This window comes from Phoca vitulina, unplaced genomic scaffold (genome assembly GCF_004348235.1).
Source record: "Phoca vitulina isolate PV1807 unplaced genomic scaffold, GSC_HSeal_1.0 scaffold52, whole genome shotgun sequence".
Taxonomy (NCBI): Eukaryota; Metazoa; Chordata; class Mammalia; order Carnivora; family Phocidae; genus Phoca; species Phoca vitulina.
In genome coordinates this window covers 473,379-487,315 of record NW_022589755.1, presented here as the reverse complement: position 1 = coordinate 487,315, position 13,937 = coordinate 473,379, and the positions used below count along the sequence as shown (strand labels likewise).

The following is a 13,937-nucleotide window of genomic DNA, read 5'->3' as shown; positions in this document are numbered from 1 at the left end:
ACCAAATCTGACCAGCACATGATTTTGATTCACAGAATGACTTTTTTTTGAGATAAATGCCAACATTTTTCAAATCATAGATGTCACATAAAAATCTGGCATTATGGTCACCCTGGATTTCCCAAGAGCAGGTGTGGGGTCTCCCAAGCACCTCAGTTTACCCTACCACTTCTGGGGATAGCGTGTGCGCACCTGGATTCGGCTTTTCATCCATCCGCAGCTCTTCATCGCTGGGCACCACTTGCCCCATGTAAACGAAAGCCTTAGAAGTTTTGTTTTGTTCTGTTTTTTGAACTTTACTTGGAAATAGTGTTGGAGGGACTCTGACCACATGTAAGCAGAGACCTTCTCCTTTAAATCATCCATAAGTCGCCTTTCAACTGGAAAAGCCTTTGGATCTGCCCCGCCCAGCCCCCTGCTGCTTCTCCACCACGCTGCCCCCTGCATCCCACTTGCAGCCTCCGTCCGCTAGCTCCGTCCTGGGCCACGCAGATCCCTCCGCTGCCTTCGCACCCTTCGCCGTGCTTGCCTTCTCGGAACTCTCACCAGCTGGGCCTCCAGACCCCGCTCGTGGCTCGCTCCAGCATCCTGGCTTATCCTCGAAGTCCTCACTGGGGGCTTCTGGCTCTACTCCATGCCTTAATTTCTTGTGGGCTCCAGCTCTTTCCTAAGCAACTTCTTTCTCATCCTGCTGAGGCAGAGTTTCTTCCTTGGAGCTCAGGTGGCAAGGGTGGGGGTCTTGGCCCTACCGTCAGCCCCTGATCCTTCAGTTACAGCACACATGATGGACAGGTTTGTTTAAGATGACAGGACATGTGGACAAAGAAATCACAGTGTCCCCACTTGTTGGGGGCCAGAGGTTTATTCCAATGCATTTTTCATTCTAATCCCCCTAAGCCAGGGGCACATTCACAGCTTTCTGGGTCGGAGCAGGATTGTACGAGAGAGTGGAGGCCGCTGCCTACAAGACGTCAGTCAGGCCCCTCACTGCCATGGGCCCAACCATCCTCACGCTAACAGCTCCGAAGATGGGGTTCTCGGAAGATGTCTGTCTGCCCGGGCATCCCACAGACCAACTGCCCTCCAGAGACATCTGCCTGATGTCCCTCAGTCCTCCAACTGAGCTTGTCCGAAGAACCCTTGATCGAAAGAAAAACAACTGCCTCCCCTATATGCCATCCCTCCACCCTGCAAGGCCCAAGGATCGCCCTGTTCTCTTCTCTCCTCTGCACTCAACTGCCCCAGCCTCCCTTTCTTCTATCTTCTTTTTTACATCTTTGAATGTCTGCAGCTGCCTCTAAGCAAACTCTGCCTCCAGCCCATTCCCCTCCATCCCATCCGATCCCAGCAGCCGGCAGGATCCCTCTGAAGCAGCCACACTGAGATGACATAAAGCCCAACCAACCAGTTCCCTCGAGTCCCTTCCTGCTTCAGTAGCCCCCAGCGCTGGGGTGGTGTAGGCTGGCCTCCTCACCCACTCTGTCCCTGCCTGTCTCCACAATGACTCCCATGCTGGGCCTCCTCCGCTCCTCAAGCGCTGCCTCCCCTGCCCAGAACAGTCTTCACTGGAGCGTTTTACTAGCGCCCGGCACAGAGCAGCCCTTTGCGAGTGAGAATGGGTGAATGGTAATCAAATGAGTAAGTGAGCTCGGCCACTGCCAAGACCCCACCTCAGGGCCTCAGTGATCAACCAAGGAACCGTACTGGGACCTCTGAGGAGACGGGGTGGCAGGAAGCATCACGGAAGGCCACCCTCAACACTCTCTGCCTTGGCGGACACAGGCACGGATGCGGCCCAGGGTCCTGGCCCTGAAGGGTCGCTCCTCAGAATCCCGATTCACCAAAGCTGCTAAACTGAGTTAACTGCCCAGCCTGCCTGGTCCCAAGATGCTGCTCAAGCTGTAGCGAGGTAGAACACCAGCCCCCCTCTTCTCTTTCTGCTCACTCCGTGCATGCTTGGCTCACGCGCTGCTTCCATCTGCCAGTGTCCCCTGCAGGACCCCAACACCTGCCCACTGGGACGCTTCCCAGCCTCCTGGTCTGTCCTCCAGCGCTTGTCACGGAGCTCTGCTGGGCCAGGTACTGGGTGCTGTGATGCAGTGCGAGTCCTCATCATCTCATGCTCCAGAACCAGAGGCAAACACACCACCCTCCTCCCCACCGCAGTCAGGGCCTCTGGGAGCAGAGGCCTGGGCACTGCTAGGCTTTGAGGCTCCCAAAATGATTTTTTTTTTTTTAAAAGGATGAAATATATATACAAGGCTAAACACTGTAATATATTTAAATGTATACATCGAACAATTTAACAAAAAGAGTGTAGTGAAGTTGTGCTATCCATGACATGATTATAGAATTCCCTGAAACCTACACCGATTCCTAATGCGACTGCTCCTGGTGCTGTCCTGTCACAGCCAAGTGGAGGCGACCCCTCTGGCTAGAGGAAGCGGAGATTGGCGTAAGTGGGGCCCAGCCACTGGCTACAACATGGTCTGGAGGGGTGAAGGCAACACAGAGCTAGCCTTCGGATCATCTTGTTTAATTGACAGTGTTTTTAAACCCTTTGAATTTCCTGTGAATCAAGAGATTTCACACACAAAACCAAATCTTTGGCTTCTTTTGAGAAGTACAGACCTGATACACTGCGCTTACCTGTTCACATGGCACCAGTTGGTTGAGACCATCAGCACCCATCCCTTCAGAGCCCAGCCCCTGCAGGCATTTGAGTTTGTGAAAGCTGGTTGGAAAAAAACAAGGATTAGGAGGGTAGAGGAAGGTGACAGAAGGGCAAGTCCCAAGGGAGCTGAGCAGGGCAACCTGGCTCAAAACTTGGGCTGGGGTAGGTCCCCATGAGCAGGCAAGTCTGTGTGGCACCACAGTCAACAGCTCATTACCAGGACTCTGCCCAGACCTTCTGGGGAAAAGACTTCATCATGAGTAGTGTGTACATGCCTTCTGATACAGTAAAAGGAAAGCAGGGGGAAGAGTACACACTTTGTGGAAGAAAAAACTAACAGAAAAAATAAGTCTCTTTTTGCATTTTGGTTTGCAGGTGAAAGAACTGATAACTGACATTTCATGTGTATTTTAAAGCCTTCATCTGTAGTACAGAGAAGAGAAGGTGGGCTTTCAGTATGACAATCACAAATGTGGGCCTTTAGAGTCTTTGAATGTACAAAACACTTTAAAGAAAAGCCGTTAAGCTTGTCTTTGCCTTGTTGACATCAGTGCATTCTGATTTTGAGCCATCCATCATATTTTTTCCTAACAACCACTTCTGTAGGGCTTATGAAATTTAAAGTCTTCTACTCATGTGAGAACCAGCCTAATTTTTTAAGTGTCTTTATGTAAAGAAAAGGTACCCAGCTAGGTTTTTCCCTAACGTGAGAATTCCTACTGTCTTCTCTGCTGTTTTCAGAGTCAGAGCTGTTTCAAACAAATTGTTGTTCCAGTCAAAGAAAAAATGCCCTTGCCTTGACACTTTTTCTCAGCTTCAAACCCAGCATGCAAGCCCTGACTTGAATCGATTAGTCTTTCTTAATGGGGCAAGTGCACATGGCTCAGCCTTGGTGAGGTTCTTTCCACTCACTGCTCTAGGGATGGTCCGTGCACACCAGTGAAAGGAAGTCTGGCCTGAGTGGGTGCATGGCGAGGTGCACACCTTGTCCCCTGGCGCCTGGCCCACTGCTGGCTGCCGAACCCTGGGCCCGGCGCCTGGCAAGCCTTGGTCAGTGTTCAGCCAACGACGAATTCAGGCGCTGAGGACACATCAGCTTTGAATATCACGCTGCTGTTCAAATGCACACATCCGGCAATGATGTAAAAGGTGTCTACCACGCGATGTTTCCTACAACCACGTCCTAAATACCGCAAGGCAGGGTCGGCGTGGCAAAACGTAAGCGGCTCTGGTATTTGGCATCTTAGTGAACGTATCTGTTCTAACTTTGTGTGTCATTTTTGTGTCTTGCACTTTTTGTTGCTTTTTGGAAACACCAGTTTGCTCTACAACAATAAAGTTTACGGCACAGTTTCCAGCAGGAAAGCAGTACGTCGTTGCTCCGGGGGGACTCACCTCACTCACAGGCCCTGCCCACGCGGCCTCGGCCCGGCTGCCACCTCCTCGCGGAGACTGCTCCTCGGGATCTCCCCACGGCCTCGCTCAGCGTCCTCCCTGACCCCCGACCACTCTGTCTACACTAGTCCCCGGCCAGTTACCGCTGTCGGAGCGCGGGGGCGACGGTCGCGGGGCCCACGGCACAGCCCGCGGGCACTGGACACTTGCGACCACGCCATAAGCACGGTCGTCGAAACTCGAACTCGATCCCCCACGACCGGACGGCTGGGGCAGAATCCACGGACGCCGCGCGCGGGCCTCTGGAAGTTGTAGTTCGGCGCCGCCTGCGCAGGCGCAGTCCCGGTCAAACGCGGGCGTGGCCTTCGTCCGGCCATCCGACAAGGGAATGCGGCGTGGAAGCGTTTTGGGGCGGGCAGGCGAGGCTAAGGCCGGCGGGGGTCCTCGAAGCCGAGCTCGTACTCCGAACGCAGGAGCCACTGCCCCGGGCGGGGGCGAGGCGAGCACGGAAACGACCGGAAGTGCGCGCGCCGCCCTCTGGGAGATGTAGTTGGGCGCCCGCCCGCGCAGGCCCAGACCCGGCTGGTGGCGGCCGCGGCCTTTGTCCTGCCGTCCGGCTGGTGAGTGACACTGGGGCGGTCGGAACGGGGGAGGCCGAGACGGGCGGGCATCCGGGGTCTTCCCGCGTGCGTCTGTAGAGTCCCTTTTCCTGCTTTGGGCCCGGGGCCGGTTGCTTCGGGGGCGGTGGGGGCGGTGGGGGCGGTGGGGGCGGGGCCTAGTGGGCGGGGCCCGGATTGGGGGTGGGGGTGTCTCCGGGTTCGAAAGGAGGAGTTGGGGCCAGGGTGGGGCCCTGGCTTTGGCAAAAGGGGTGGGAGCCTCCGGCTTCCGGGTCACAGAGATACTAGCTGGTCCGACCCTTCAGAGACTGGAGCCAGCCTGACCTGCATCCTTCCCTGCTTTGGTGGGACGTCCGGGGTTTGGAGGGTGGGGAGGGCCGAGGCCCCGCTGCGAAGTCATCTCTGGAGCTTCATCTTACCGGGCGGCTTCTCAGGATGATCGTGCGGGAGACCAAAAGCGCAACACTTCACTCCCAGCCGCCTAGGACCCAGAAAACAGCCTCATTATGTTAAAGTCATTGAGTACCATCCAGGCTCCTTCATTAATTCAGCAAGCCATATTTAGATGTCCTGGGTGCCAGGCCCTATCCTAAACCCAAGAGCCCCGAATATTGTCTCGGACCCCAGAGCCCCCAGGAGAGTCAGGGAGATGATAAGAAACCTGTCGACACATCACTCAACAAGATAGCTCCCATCCTGGAAACTGCTGTGAAGACAACAGGACACAAGTGGGATGGGACAGAACTGGGTGCACGGGAAGCATCACCAAGGGGAGGTACAGAGAGACAGGGGAGATGCATACTGCCTTTGGCCTGAGTTTCATGTGGGCACTCAGCCAGGGCTGAGGGCCCTGCCTGTTGTGGATGCTAAGCAGATGCTCGCTGAAGTGAGAGGCTTCCCTCCAGCACCGATGGCCTTCATGTGCATACTGCTGCGTGCCGGGCTCCGAATTCAGCCCTTGCCACACCCTAATTCCTGTAATCTCTGTGCTGGGTCACCACTCTCATTTTATGGGAAGGGGAAACTGAGGCAAACAGTGCCTAAAGACTCCGTAACCGTCTAGCTTTCTGTCATAGTAACAAATAGTCATCACCCACCTAGGCAACTGGGGGTGTGCCCCTTGCCCGCCCGTGGCCCTCAGTTTTCCTATTTGTGAAATGGGCTGGGAAAATTCAAGGTAATCTGTCAACAATGCCTGCAGTAGTACTGGGCACACAGTAGGTGCTTGGAAAATGCCAAGCTGAGGTTTCACTGCTGTTGGGTTTGGCCTGGGTGCAGGGCTCCGGCTCTAGCAGCTAGAACCCCTCCTCCTTGCACATAGATTCCAGGGTGTGGGGTTTCTGGTCACCACAGGCACTCACCCAGTCTCTCGCATCCCCGTTCCCCCAGAACTGCCTGCAGAGGAGCTGGCTGTTCCTGTAAGAGGCCAGAGGAGGAGGGAATGACTGCTGGGCTCCTCACTGCCGGGGCCCCGGTGAGTAACCACCGCCCTCCCACTCAGGCCTCCCGGGCCTCCTCAGGTCCCCACCAGACTCATTCTGCTCTCAGGGCCTTTACCCTTACTCTGCCCCCTGCCAGGAATGTGCTTTGGCCAGCTCCATCTTCCTCCAGATCTCCCACCTCACCACCTCTGAGAGGCTCCTCCTGATTCCTTCACCTGCCCTATTCTACCCTGGTGGAGAGCACTCAATCATTCCACTGATGTGTCTGGCACTTCCTCAACACAGGGTTCTGGTGTGTACTCCCAGCTCACTCTCTCCATCCAGTCCCTTAGGCGACAGGGACTTAGCACCTGCCATTGACCAGGTGCCCTTCCAGGCACTGTTGTAGGAATTGCAGGTACAGGAACAGACAGGACGAGAAAAAATCACCATCCCTATGGGGCTTACAGTCCCTACGAGGAATGTCAATGTGCCAAGTGTTGTGCAGGGAAATGAGGCCCAGAAGAAGGTGGGCTTGGGCACCAGGCATTAGCCAATATAGCCCAGAAGGCCTCCCTGAGGAAGTGGCCCCCAAACAGAGACCTGCAGGGGGGTAGGGAGTGAGATCAAGGCCCACAGGAATAATGTTCCAGGCCGGGGGAATACCATGAGCAAAGGCCTGGAGGTGGAACCAACTAGGCACTTTCCGTAAGGGGCAGGCACACACATGTAACAGGAAGACTGAGAACAAGGTCTCCTAGGCCAACTGCCGGGGGCCCAGGGCCTTGGAAGCAGTTCTGATCATCTCTGCCACGTGCAAAGGCCCAGAACACAGTAGGCACTCAGTGAATGGGTGGAAATGTGCCAAAGCCTGAGGTCAGTGCTGGACACACTGCACCTTATCCTGCCCCCACATCAGCCCCATGAGGTTGGAAGGAGGAAACTAAGACCCAGAGGCACGTCACAGCCCTGAGGCCACACAGCTGGGAGTGGCTGAGCCAGGACGCCTGGGCCCAGCTCAGCCCACGTGCGCCCACCAACATCCCCAGCGCTCAGCACACATCCCACTGCCTTCGTGGCTATTCCAGCAGCGCCCCGCCCATTTTCTCTAGAGCACTGACCCCTCCTGGGATGTCATTTTTTGTCAGCGCCCAGACCCTGCCACTAGCACATGAGCACCACGCGGCCAGGTGTGCGTCTCGTTTCCCTGGCATCTGCGGTGCCCAGAACCATGCCCTGCGCTCACGAGGACTCTGCAGACAACCACTAAGACCTGTTGAGTCTGGGAAATATAGCAGAAATGGGGAAATTGGTGAAAAAAATAAAACCTCCCCAAGCCCCCCAGCACACCCACCTGAATGGGGGCTCACACAGGTAAAGCACCCACCCTGTGCCAGGCCTGGGGCACACACATCATGTGAATTCCCTTACTCCTCCCAACAGCCTTCTCGGGGAGTTCTCACTAACTCACAGATGAGGGCAGGAGGCGCAGAGCACTTTAAAAGATGGACCTGGGGCTGGAGTTTGAAGCCCAATCATCTGGGTCCAGGGCCGAGTCCTGACAGGGCCACCCCCAGATGCCTAGTTCCTACCCTCTGCTGCCCCACATCTCCCCTTCTCTGGTGGGAGAAATGTTAGCAGAGGCAGATGCTGCCCGTGGGGCCAGGATCCAGTATTTGGGCCCCGTGTGTCCCTCACTGCCCCTCACTCGGGGCAGTGACACCCAACGTCAAGGTGAGGGCCTGGGCTTTGCCTCTGCTCCCCACATATCCCCCCCGCCCCGCCATCTACAGCACTTCATTTGGTGAGATGAAACTGCCTTTGTGGAGGATGTCCGCCCCTGCCCCTCATGCGACTTTAAGAAAATCGTAAATTCCCCATCCAGTCGCGGAAGAAACGGGCCTTGTGTGGGAATTTCAGAAAACACACACAAGTGGGGGGGTGACGGGATCACCCAGGAGCCACCATTAGCTTTTCTCCTTGGGGATCATGTTTTTACCCCAATATGTAAACGTCCAAAATCAAAGACTAGGAAACGGTTCCCAGAGGTCCCGTTACTGGGCCCCCCCCCATTGGGTTCACCTGCTTGTTCCCACCACTCCACTCGCTCTTTTTTTTCGCCCCACATTGTATTCAGGAATCGTCATGCACAGCGCAGATTTACATGAGTCTGCGACTTGGTGAATGCAGGTATGGACACCAGGGAACATTCTAGCTGATGGGTGGGAGGTTTTCTGTCCCCTCCCTCGGTCACTGCCATGATGGCATCTCAGGGGTGCTTGCACGGCTGGGGCGTGTCCTCTTATATCCTAAGACCCCCTTTCCTCCAGCAGAGCCCCCAGGCCCCCCAGGAAAACCTGGCCCAAATCCTCAGACCTGAGAAAACCCCTCCCCGCCTCAGCTTGGCTGTCGCTGTCCACCAGCTGCTCCCACTCGCAGCCATCGCCAGGTTGGCCTAGGTGAGGACATTTGCATGTGACATTTGTTTCAGGAGCAAGTGACCTTTGAGGACGTGGTTGTGGACTTCACCCAGGAGGAGTGGGGGCAGCTGGAGCCTGCCCAGAGGACCCTGTACCACGATGTGATGCTGGAGACCGTGAGGCTCCTGGTCTCCGTGGGTAAGGCCACACCTGCCCCCAGCACAGATTCTAATTCTCCTGGGTTAAAAGCAGGGGTGGGTCTAGGCCTTAAAATACCTGGGATGAGTTTTGGCCTTAGATTCCTGACGTTTGGTTGCAAGTTACAGATCCCACCTGAAAATGCCAGAAGCAGAAAGTCATGGGGCAAGAGGCCATAGTGGGTCCCAGGACTGCAGAATCCCAGGGCAGACCTGAGTTTTCCTGGGGCCTGTCAGGGGTCCCCTCCCTTCACACTCCTCCCTCTGGGTCCAGGGCCGAGTCTTGAGAGCGCCACCTCTTTCTGCCTCCATTCACAGACGGGCCCCTGGAGGTGAGGAGAGCTGCCACGGCTCCTCCTCTGTGTCTGAGACCAGCCAAAAAGACAGGGTCAGGGCCTGGGCCCCCACGGAAGGCCCGCGGGTTGTCTTGTGTGGCAGCCCAGTCCCCTCCATGCTGGTCGTTGTTGCCGGCGGGCGGGGGAGGCAGGAGAGCTTGGATTGGCCGGGGCGGGGTCACACATCCCCCCAGAGCCAGGGTTGGGGTCCCTCCAGGGCCTGACACCAGGGCCTCTTCCACAACTGTGGCCTCTGGGGCCTGCAGCCAAGTGGGTCCCGGAAGAGGGAAAGTGGAGTGGACAGAGGGGTGAGAAGGGTCCTGGAACACAAAGGCGCACCTGTGGGTCTCCCTCGAGCAGGATGCTGGCTCCCCAAGCTGGACGTCATCTCCCTGCTGGAGCAGGAGGAGCAGCTGTGGGCGGTGGATGAGGGGGTTCCCCGGGGTGCGTGCTCAGGTGAGGGGAGAGCCCTGCAGGGCTGGGAGGAGCCCATTCACCCCCGGGGCACTCTCTCTCCATATCTCCTCTCGCATTCTTCTGAGCAAATTGACTACTCAGTCTTTCAGTAAATGTGCACCAAGCACCTGTTCTGCTGTGAGTGAGACCCTCAGTGAATTCACATTCTTGGTGAGGGAAGGGGCACGCAGTAAACAGGTGGAATAACAGCTGCACAAGACGCTCACGGCGTATGATGAATGCTGAGGAAGTAAACACGGGTCACAAGGCAGAGGCCAGGTTGTGCGGAGGACCTGAGCAGAGATGAGGCGAGCCCCTCCAGGGAGGTGACATGTGAGCCATGAGTCATGAGAACAGTGCCACCATGAAACAAGCTGGCAGAACAGAATTCCAGGCAGAAGGAACAGCAAGTGCAAAGGCACTGGGGTTGGGCAGCAGCCTGCTCTTCCTATGTAACAAACACTCCAGCCTCAGTGGTTTAAACCACAGAATCTTTTACAACTCATGTATCTGTGGGTCGGTGCATCCAATCTGGGCTTTCCCACGTGCCCGTGGGGGCTGTCTTCTTCATACCTCTTACCCAGCTCCTGAGACCAGTACCAGCCTTGCAGGAGGTGGGGCTTCCCGGCACTGGTGTCGGGCCCTGACCCAGTTTCAGCAGCAGCCCATCACCAGGGCCCAGGAGAAATGGCCAGTGTGGGGGAGGGGGTCACGACTGAGTCTCTCCAGCTTCAGGAGTAGCCAGCCCTTACCTAGGATATTAGCTTCTTATGACTGTTGTAACAAAGTACCACAAGCTTAGCGGCCTGAAGCAACACGAGTTATCTTCCCGTTCTGGAGGCCACCGCACTACAGTGCAGGCAGCGTTCCTTCTGCAGGGCCTGGCGAGAACCCATTTCCTTTCACTCTCCAGCTTCCAGAGGTGCCCGCGGTCCTTGACTCACAGCCGTGTCCATCTTCCAAGTGAGCATGGCCCTGAGCTCTTCTCCCGTCACTCTGGCCCCGGCCCTCCTACGTGTCTCTCTCTCTCAGATCAGAACTCTTGTGATTGCCTTGGGCCCACCAGGGTAATCCAGGGTAATCGCAGAGGATTAGCTAATGTCAGAGGACTGGCAACCTTCCTTCCTCACTGGTTCCGGGAATTAGAACATGGACATGTTTGGGAGCCACTATTTTGCCAGCCACACCTGGCGTGACCTTTTTTTTTTTCCTGAACACTTCATTAGAGCGTAACGTAAACGGGCAGGGTGCCCACCTCACACCTTTAGTTCAGTCCAGTGTTGGGGTGGGGACGGCATGCACCGAGGCCGTGGATGTGCAGGGCAGACTGGGTACCAGGGCCAAGGGGCAGTCCTGCCCGGAAGGAGGAGGAGGGGATGCATTTGCTTGTTCGTGCAGCATGTCTGCTGGCCTCTGCTGTGGGCGGGGGTGCAGCGGTGACCGAGGTGGACAGAAGCCCCGCCCTCAGGGAGCTCCCAGTGGGTGAGACAGACCCGACAGACCAGACCCAGGTCCTCCTGTTCGCCTCGGGTCATTTATCCCTGCTTCTGGCGATACACATCTCAGCTGTCTCCGGGCTGGGGGAGCTGGTGGTTTCTTCACACCTGGCCGACATGGAACAGCAGCAAGAGACCACCAGGAAGAAACTGGACCTGAGCAGTGGGAGGGCTGGGCTGGCTGGTCCTTCACCTGTGAGAGGCGGCTCTTCCTCCATCACCACCTGGCACTTGGAGGCTGCTTTCGCCAGGCCTGGCCGTTGCTCTGCCCCTTCCAGCCTGGGGCATCCGTCGGCAACTTCCCTAGATGCTCGCTGTCCGCCCCGCGTCCTCTCCCTGCCCTCATTCTCTGTGCTCCCCTTGCAAGCTCCCTTCGTGTCCCTACGCCAGGTCCCCCACCCCTGACTATTCTCTGTGCTTTCCCTCCTGCTCCTGCTCCTTCCCTGATTTGCAAAGCTGTATTTTTAAGTGGTCCAAGCCACCTGTGCCTTCAGCCTTTCAAAACCATCCGTTTTAGTCTTTAGCCACCCACCCACCACAAACTCTTCCCCCCAAACTGAAATTAAGGAACATCTCCATTTTTGTTTCAGATTTGGAAACTCGACCCAAAACGAGACTGTCAGCCCCAAAGCAAGACATCACTGAGAGAAGAGCCAGCAGTGTCCTAGTGGGAAGGTTCCTGGGGGACAGCCTGTGGTACCCTGAGGGTGGCGACGCCGAGGGCCGCCGGGGACAGAGCCGTGCGGTGCGAGCAGCCCTCACGCCTGGGAAGACGCCCGCGCAGCAGCAGCAGCAGGGCAATGGGTTCGGGGAAAACCTGACTCTGAACCCCAGTCTCCCACCTCAGCCGCCGACCCCTGAAAGACAAGGCCTCCGCATGCCGGGGACGCGCCGGAAGAGGGGCAAGCCAGAACCAGAGTTCAGTGCCCAGCAGAAAACAGATGCAAAGGAGAAGCCCTACAGATGTCAGGCCTGTGGAAAGGCCTTCAGTCACAGCTCAGCACTTATCGAGCACCACCGCACGCACACGGGAGAGAGGCCCTATGAGTGTCACGAATGCGGAAAAGGCTTCCGAAACAGCTCGGCACTTACCAAACACCAGAGAATCCACACCGGTGAGAAACCTTACAAGTGCACTCAGTGTGGGAAAACCTTCAACCAGATTGCCCCACTGATCCAGCACCAGAGAACTCACACAGGGGAGAAGCCCTACGAGTGCAGCGAGTGCGGGAAGTCCTTCAGTTTCAGGTCGTCCTTCAGTCAACACGAGCGGACTCACACGGGGGAGAAGCCGTACGAGTGCGGCGAGTGCGGCAAGGCCTTCCGGCAGAGCATCCACCTCACCCAGCACCTGCGAATCCACACGGGGGAGAAGCCCTACCAGTGCGGGGAGTGCGGCAAGGCCTTCAGCCACAGCTCGTCCCTGACCAAACACCAGCGCATCCACACGGGGGAGAAGCCCTACGAGTGCCACGAGTGCGGGAAGGCCTTCACGCAGATCACACCGCTGATTCAGCATCAGAGGACCCACACGGGAGAGAAGCCGTACGAGTGCAGTGAGTGTGGGAAGGCCTTCAGCCAGAGCACGCTCCTGACCGAGCATCGGAGGATCCACACGGGAGAGAAGCCCTACGGGTGCAACGAGTGTGGAAAGACCTTCAGCCACAGCTCATCGCTCAGCCAGCACGAGCGGACTCACACGGGGGAGAAGCCCTACGAGTGCGGGCAGTGTGGGAAGGCCTTCCGGCAGAGCACGCACCTCACTCAGCACCAGAGGATCCACACGGGCGAGAAGCCCTACGAGTGTGGGGACTGCGGCAAGGCCTTCAGCCACAGCTCGTCCCTGACCAAACACCAGCGCATCCACACGGGGGAGAAGCCCTATGAATGTAACGCGTGTGGCCGAGCCTTCAGCCAGCTCGCCCCCCTCATTCAGCACCAGAGGATCCACACGGGAGAGAAGCCTTACGAGTGTAACGCGTGCGGCAGAGCCTTCAGCCAGAGCTCCCTTCTCATAGAACACCAGAGGATTCACACCAAGGAGAAGCCCTACGGGTGCAACGAGTGTGGAAAATCCTTCAGCCACAGCTCATCGCTCAGCCAGCACGAGCGGACACACACGGGGGAGAAGCCCTACGAATGTCAGGATTGTGGGAAGTCATTCAGGCAGAGCACCCACCTTACTCAGCACCGGAGGATCCACACGGGAGAGAAGCCATATGCGTGCAGGGACTGTGGGAAAGCCTTCACACACAGCTCGTCCCTCACCAAGCACCAGAGAACTCATACTGGGTAGGCCCACGTCACACTCGCTGGGACGTGGGAAAGCCTCAAGTCGTAGCTCATCCCTTACCAGACTTGACCCGGGCGTTCTCAACGGGAACAACACAAGTATATGCACATGCAAGCCTCCGCACACAGTACATGCCCCAGACACCCTCCGAGAAGTGATGGAAAGGACTGTGGGAGTGTGGAGCTCTCGGTCACCCATCCCCGGATATCAGGTCATCCAGACAGTAGGAGGGAGATGTGGAGTTAGTGCTGAGGACCTTCAGTCATGAGTGCCCACTAATGCTACATCATAGAACCTACAGAAAAGAGAAATGGAAAAAAAAAATGTAGCGGATCTGGAGATGGCTTCTGTCCAAGGATTCACGATATTCCAAACTAGAGATTTTCTTTTTTTTTTTTTTTTTTAAGATTTTATTCATTCATGAGAGAGAGAGAGAGGCAGAGGGAGAAGCAGGCTCCCAAGTAGCAGGGAGCCCGATGCGGGACTCGATCCCAGGACGCTGGGATCATGACCTGAGCCGAAGGCAGACGCTCAACCATCTGAGCCACCCAGGCGCCCCAAACTAGAGATTTTCAAAGCGGATGCTCTTTATATACAAGAACCAGATACACTCAGAATTTATCATTATTGCAC

At 56.5% G+C, this 13,937-nt stretch overlaps 1 protein-coding gene across 2 annotated transcripts; it reads left to right on the top strand.

Annotated features, from left to right (window-relative positions):
* The first annotated feature begins 2,731 nt into the window (after nucleotides 1-2,731).
* On the top strand, nucleotides 2,732-13,402 carry ZNF135 (zinc finger protein 135). Of its 2 annotated transcripts, XM_032388586.1 has the most exons (5): nucleotides 2,732-4,689; nucleotides 6,076-6,160; nucleotides 8,599-8,725; nucleotides 9,420-9,506; nucleotides 11,557-13,402. In XM_032388586.1, exons 2-5 carry the CDS (start codon nucleotides 6,128-6,130, stop codon nucleotides 13,305-13,307), a joined length of 1,998 nt encoding a protein of 665 aa, XP_032244477.1. In that variant the 5' UTR covers nucleotides 2,732-4,689; nucleotides 6,076-6,127; the 3' UTR covers nucleotides 13,308-13,402. The 2 variants fall into 2 exon arrangements, with proteins under 2 accessions (XP_032244477.1, XP_032244476.1); XM_032388585.1 differs by lacking the exon at nucleotides 9,420-9,506 and having other exon boundaries at nucleotides 11,602-13,402.
* Nucleotides 13,403-13,937: the final 535 nt, after the last annotated feature.

Excerpts from the sequence above, each read along its gene's own strand:
- ZNF135 (XM_032388586.1), top strand. The coding sequence starts at position 6,128 with ATGACTGCTGGGCTCCTCACTGCCGGGGCCCCG. Across the intron at positions 6,161-8,598 it reads TCCTCACTGCCGGGGCCCCG|GAGCAAGTGACCTTTGAGGA; the intron begins GTGAGTAACCAC and ends CATTTGTTTCAG. Across the intron at positions 8,726-9,419 it reads GAGGCTCCTGGTCTCCGTGG|GATGCTGGCTCCCCAAGCTG; the intron begins GTAAGGCCACAC and ends TCCCTCGAGCAG.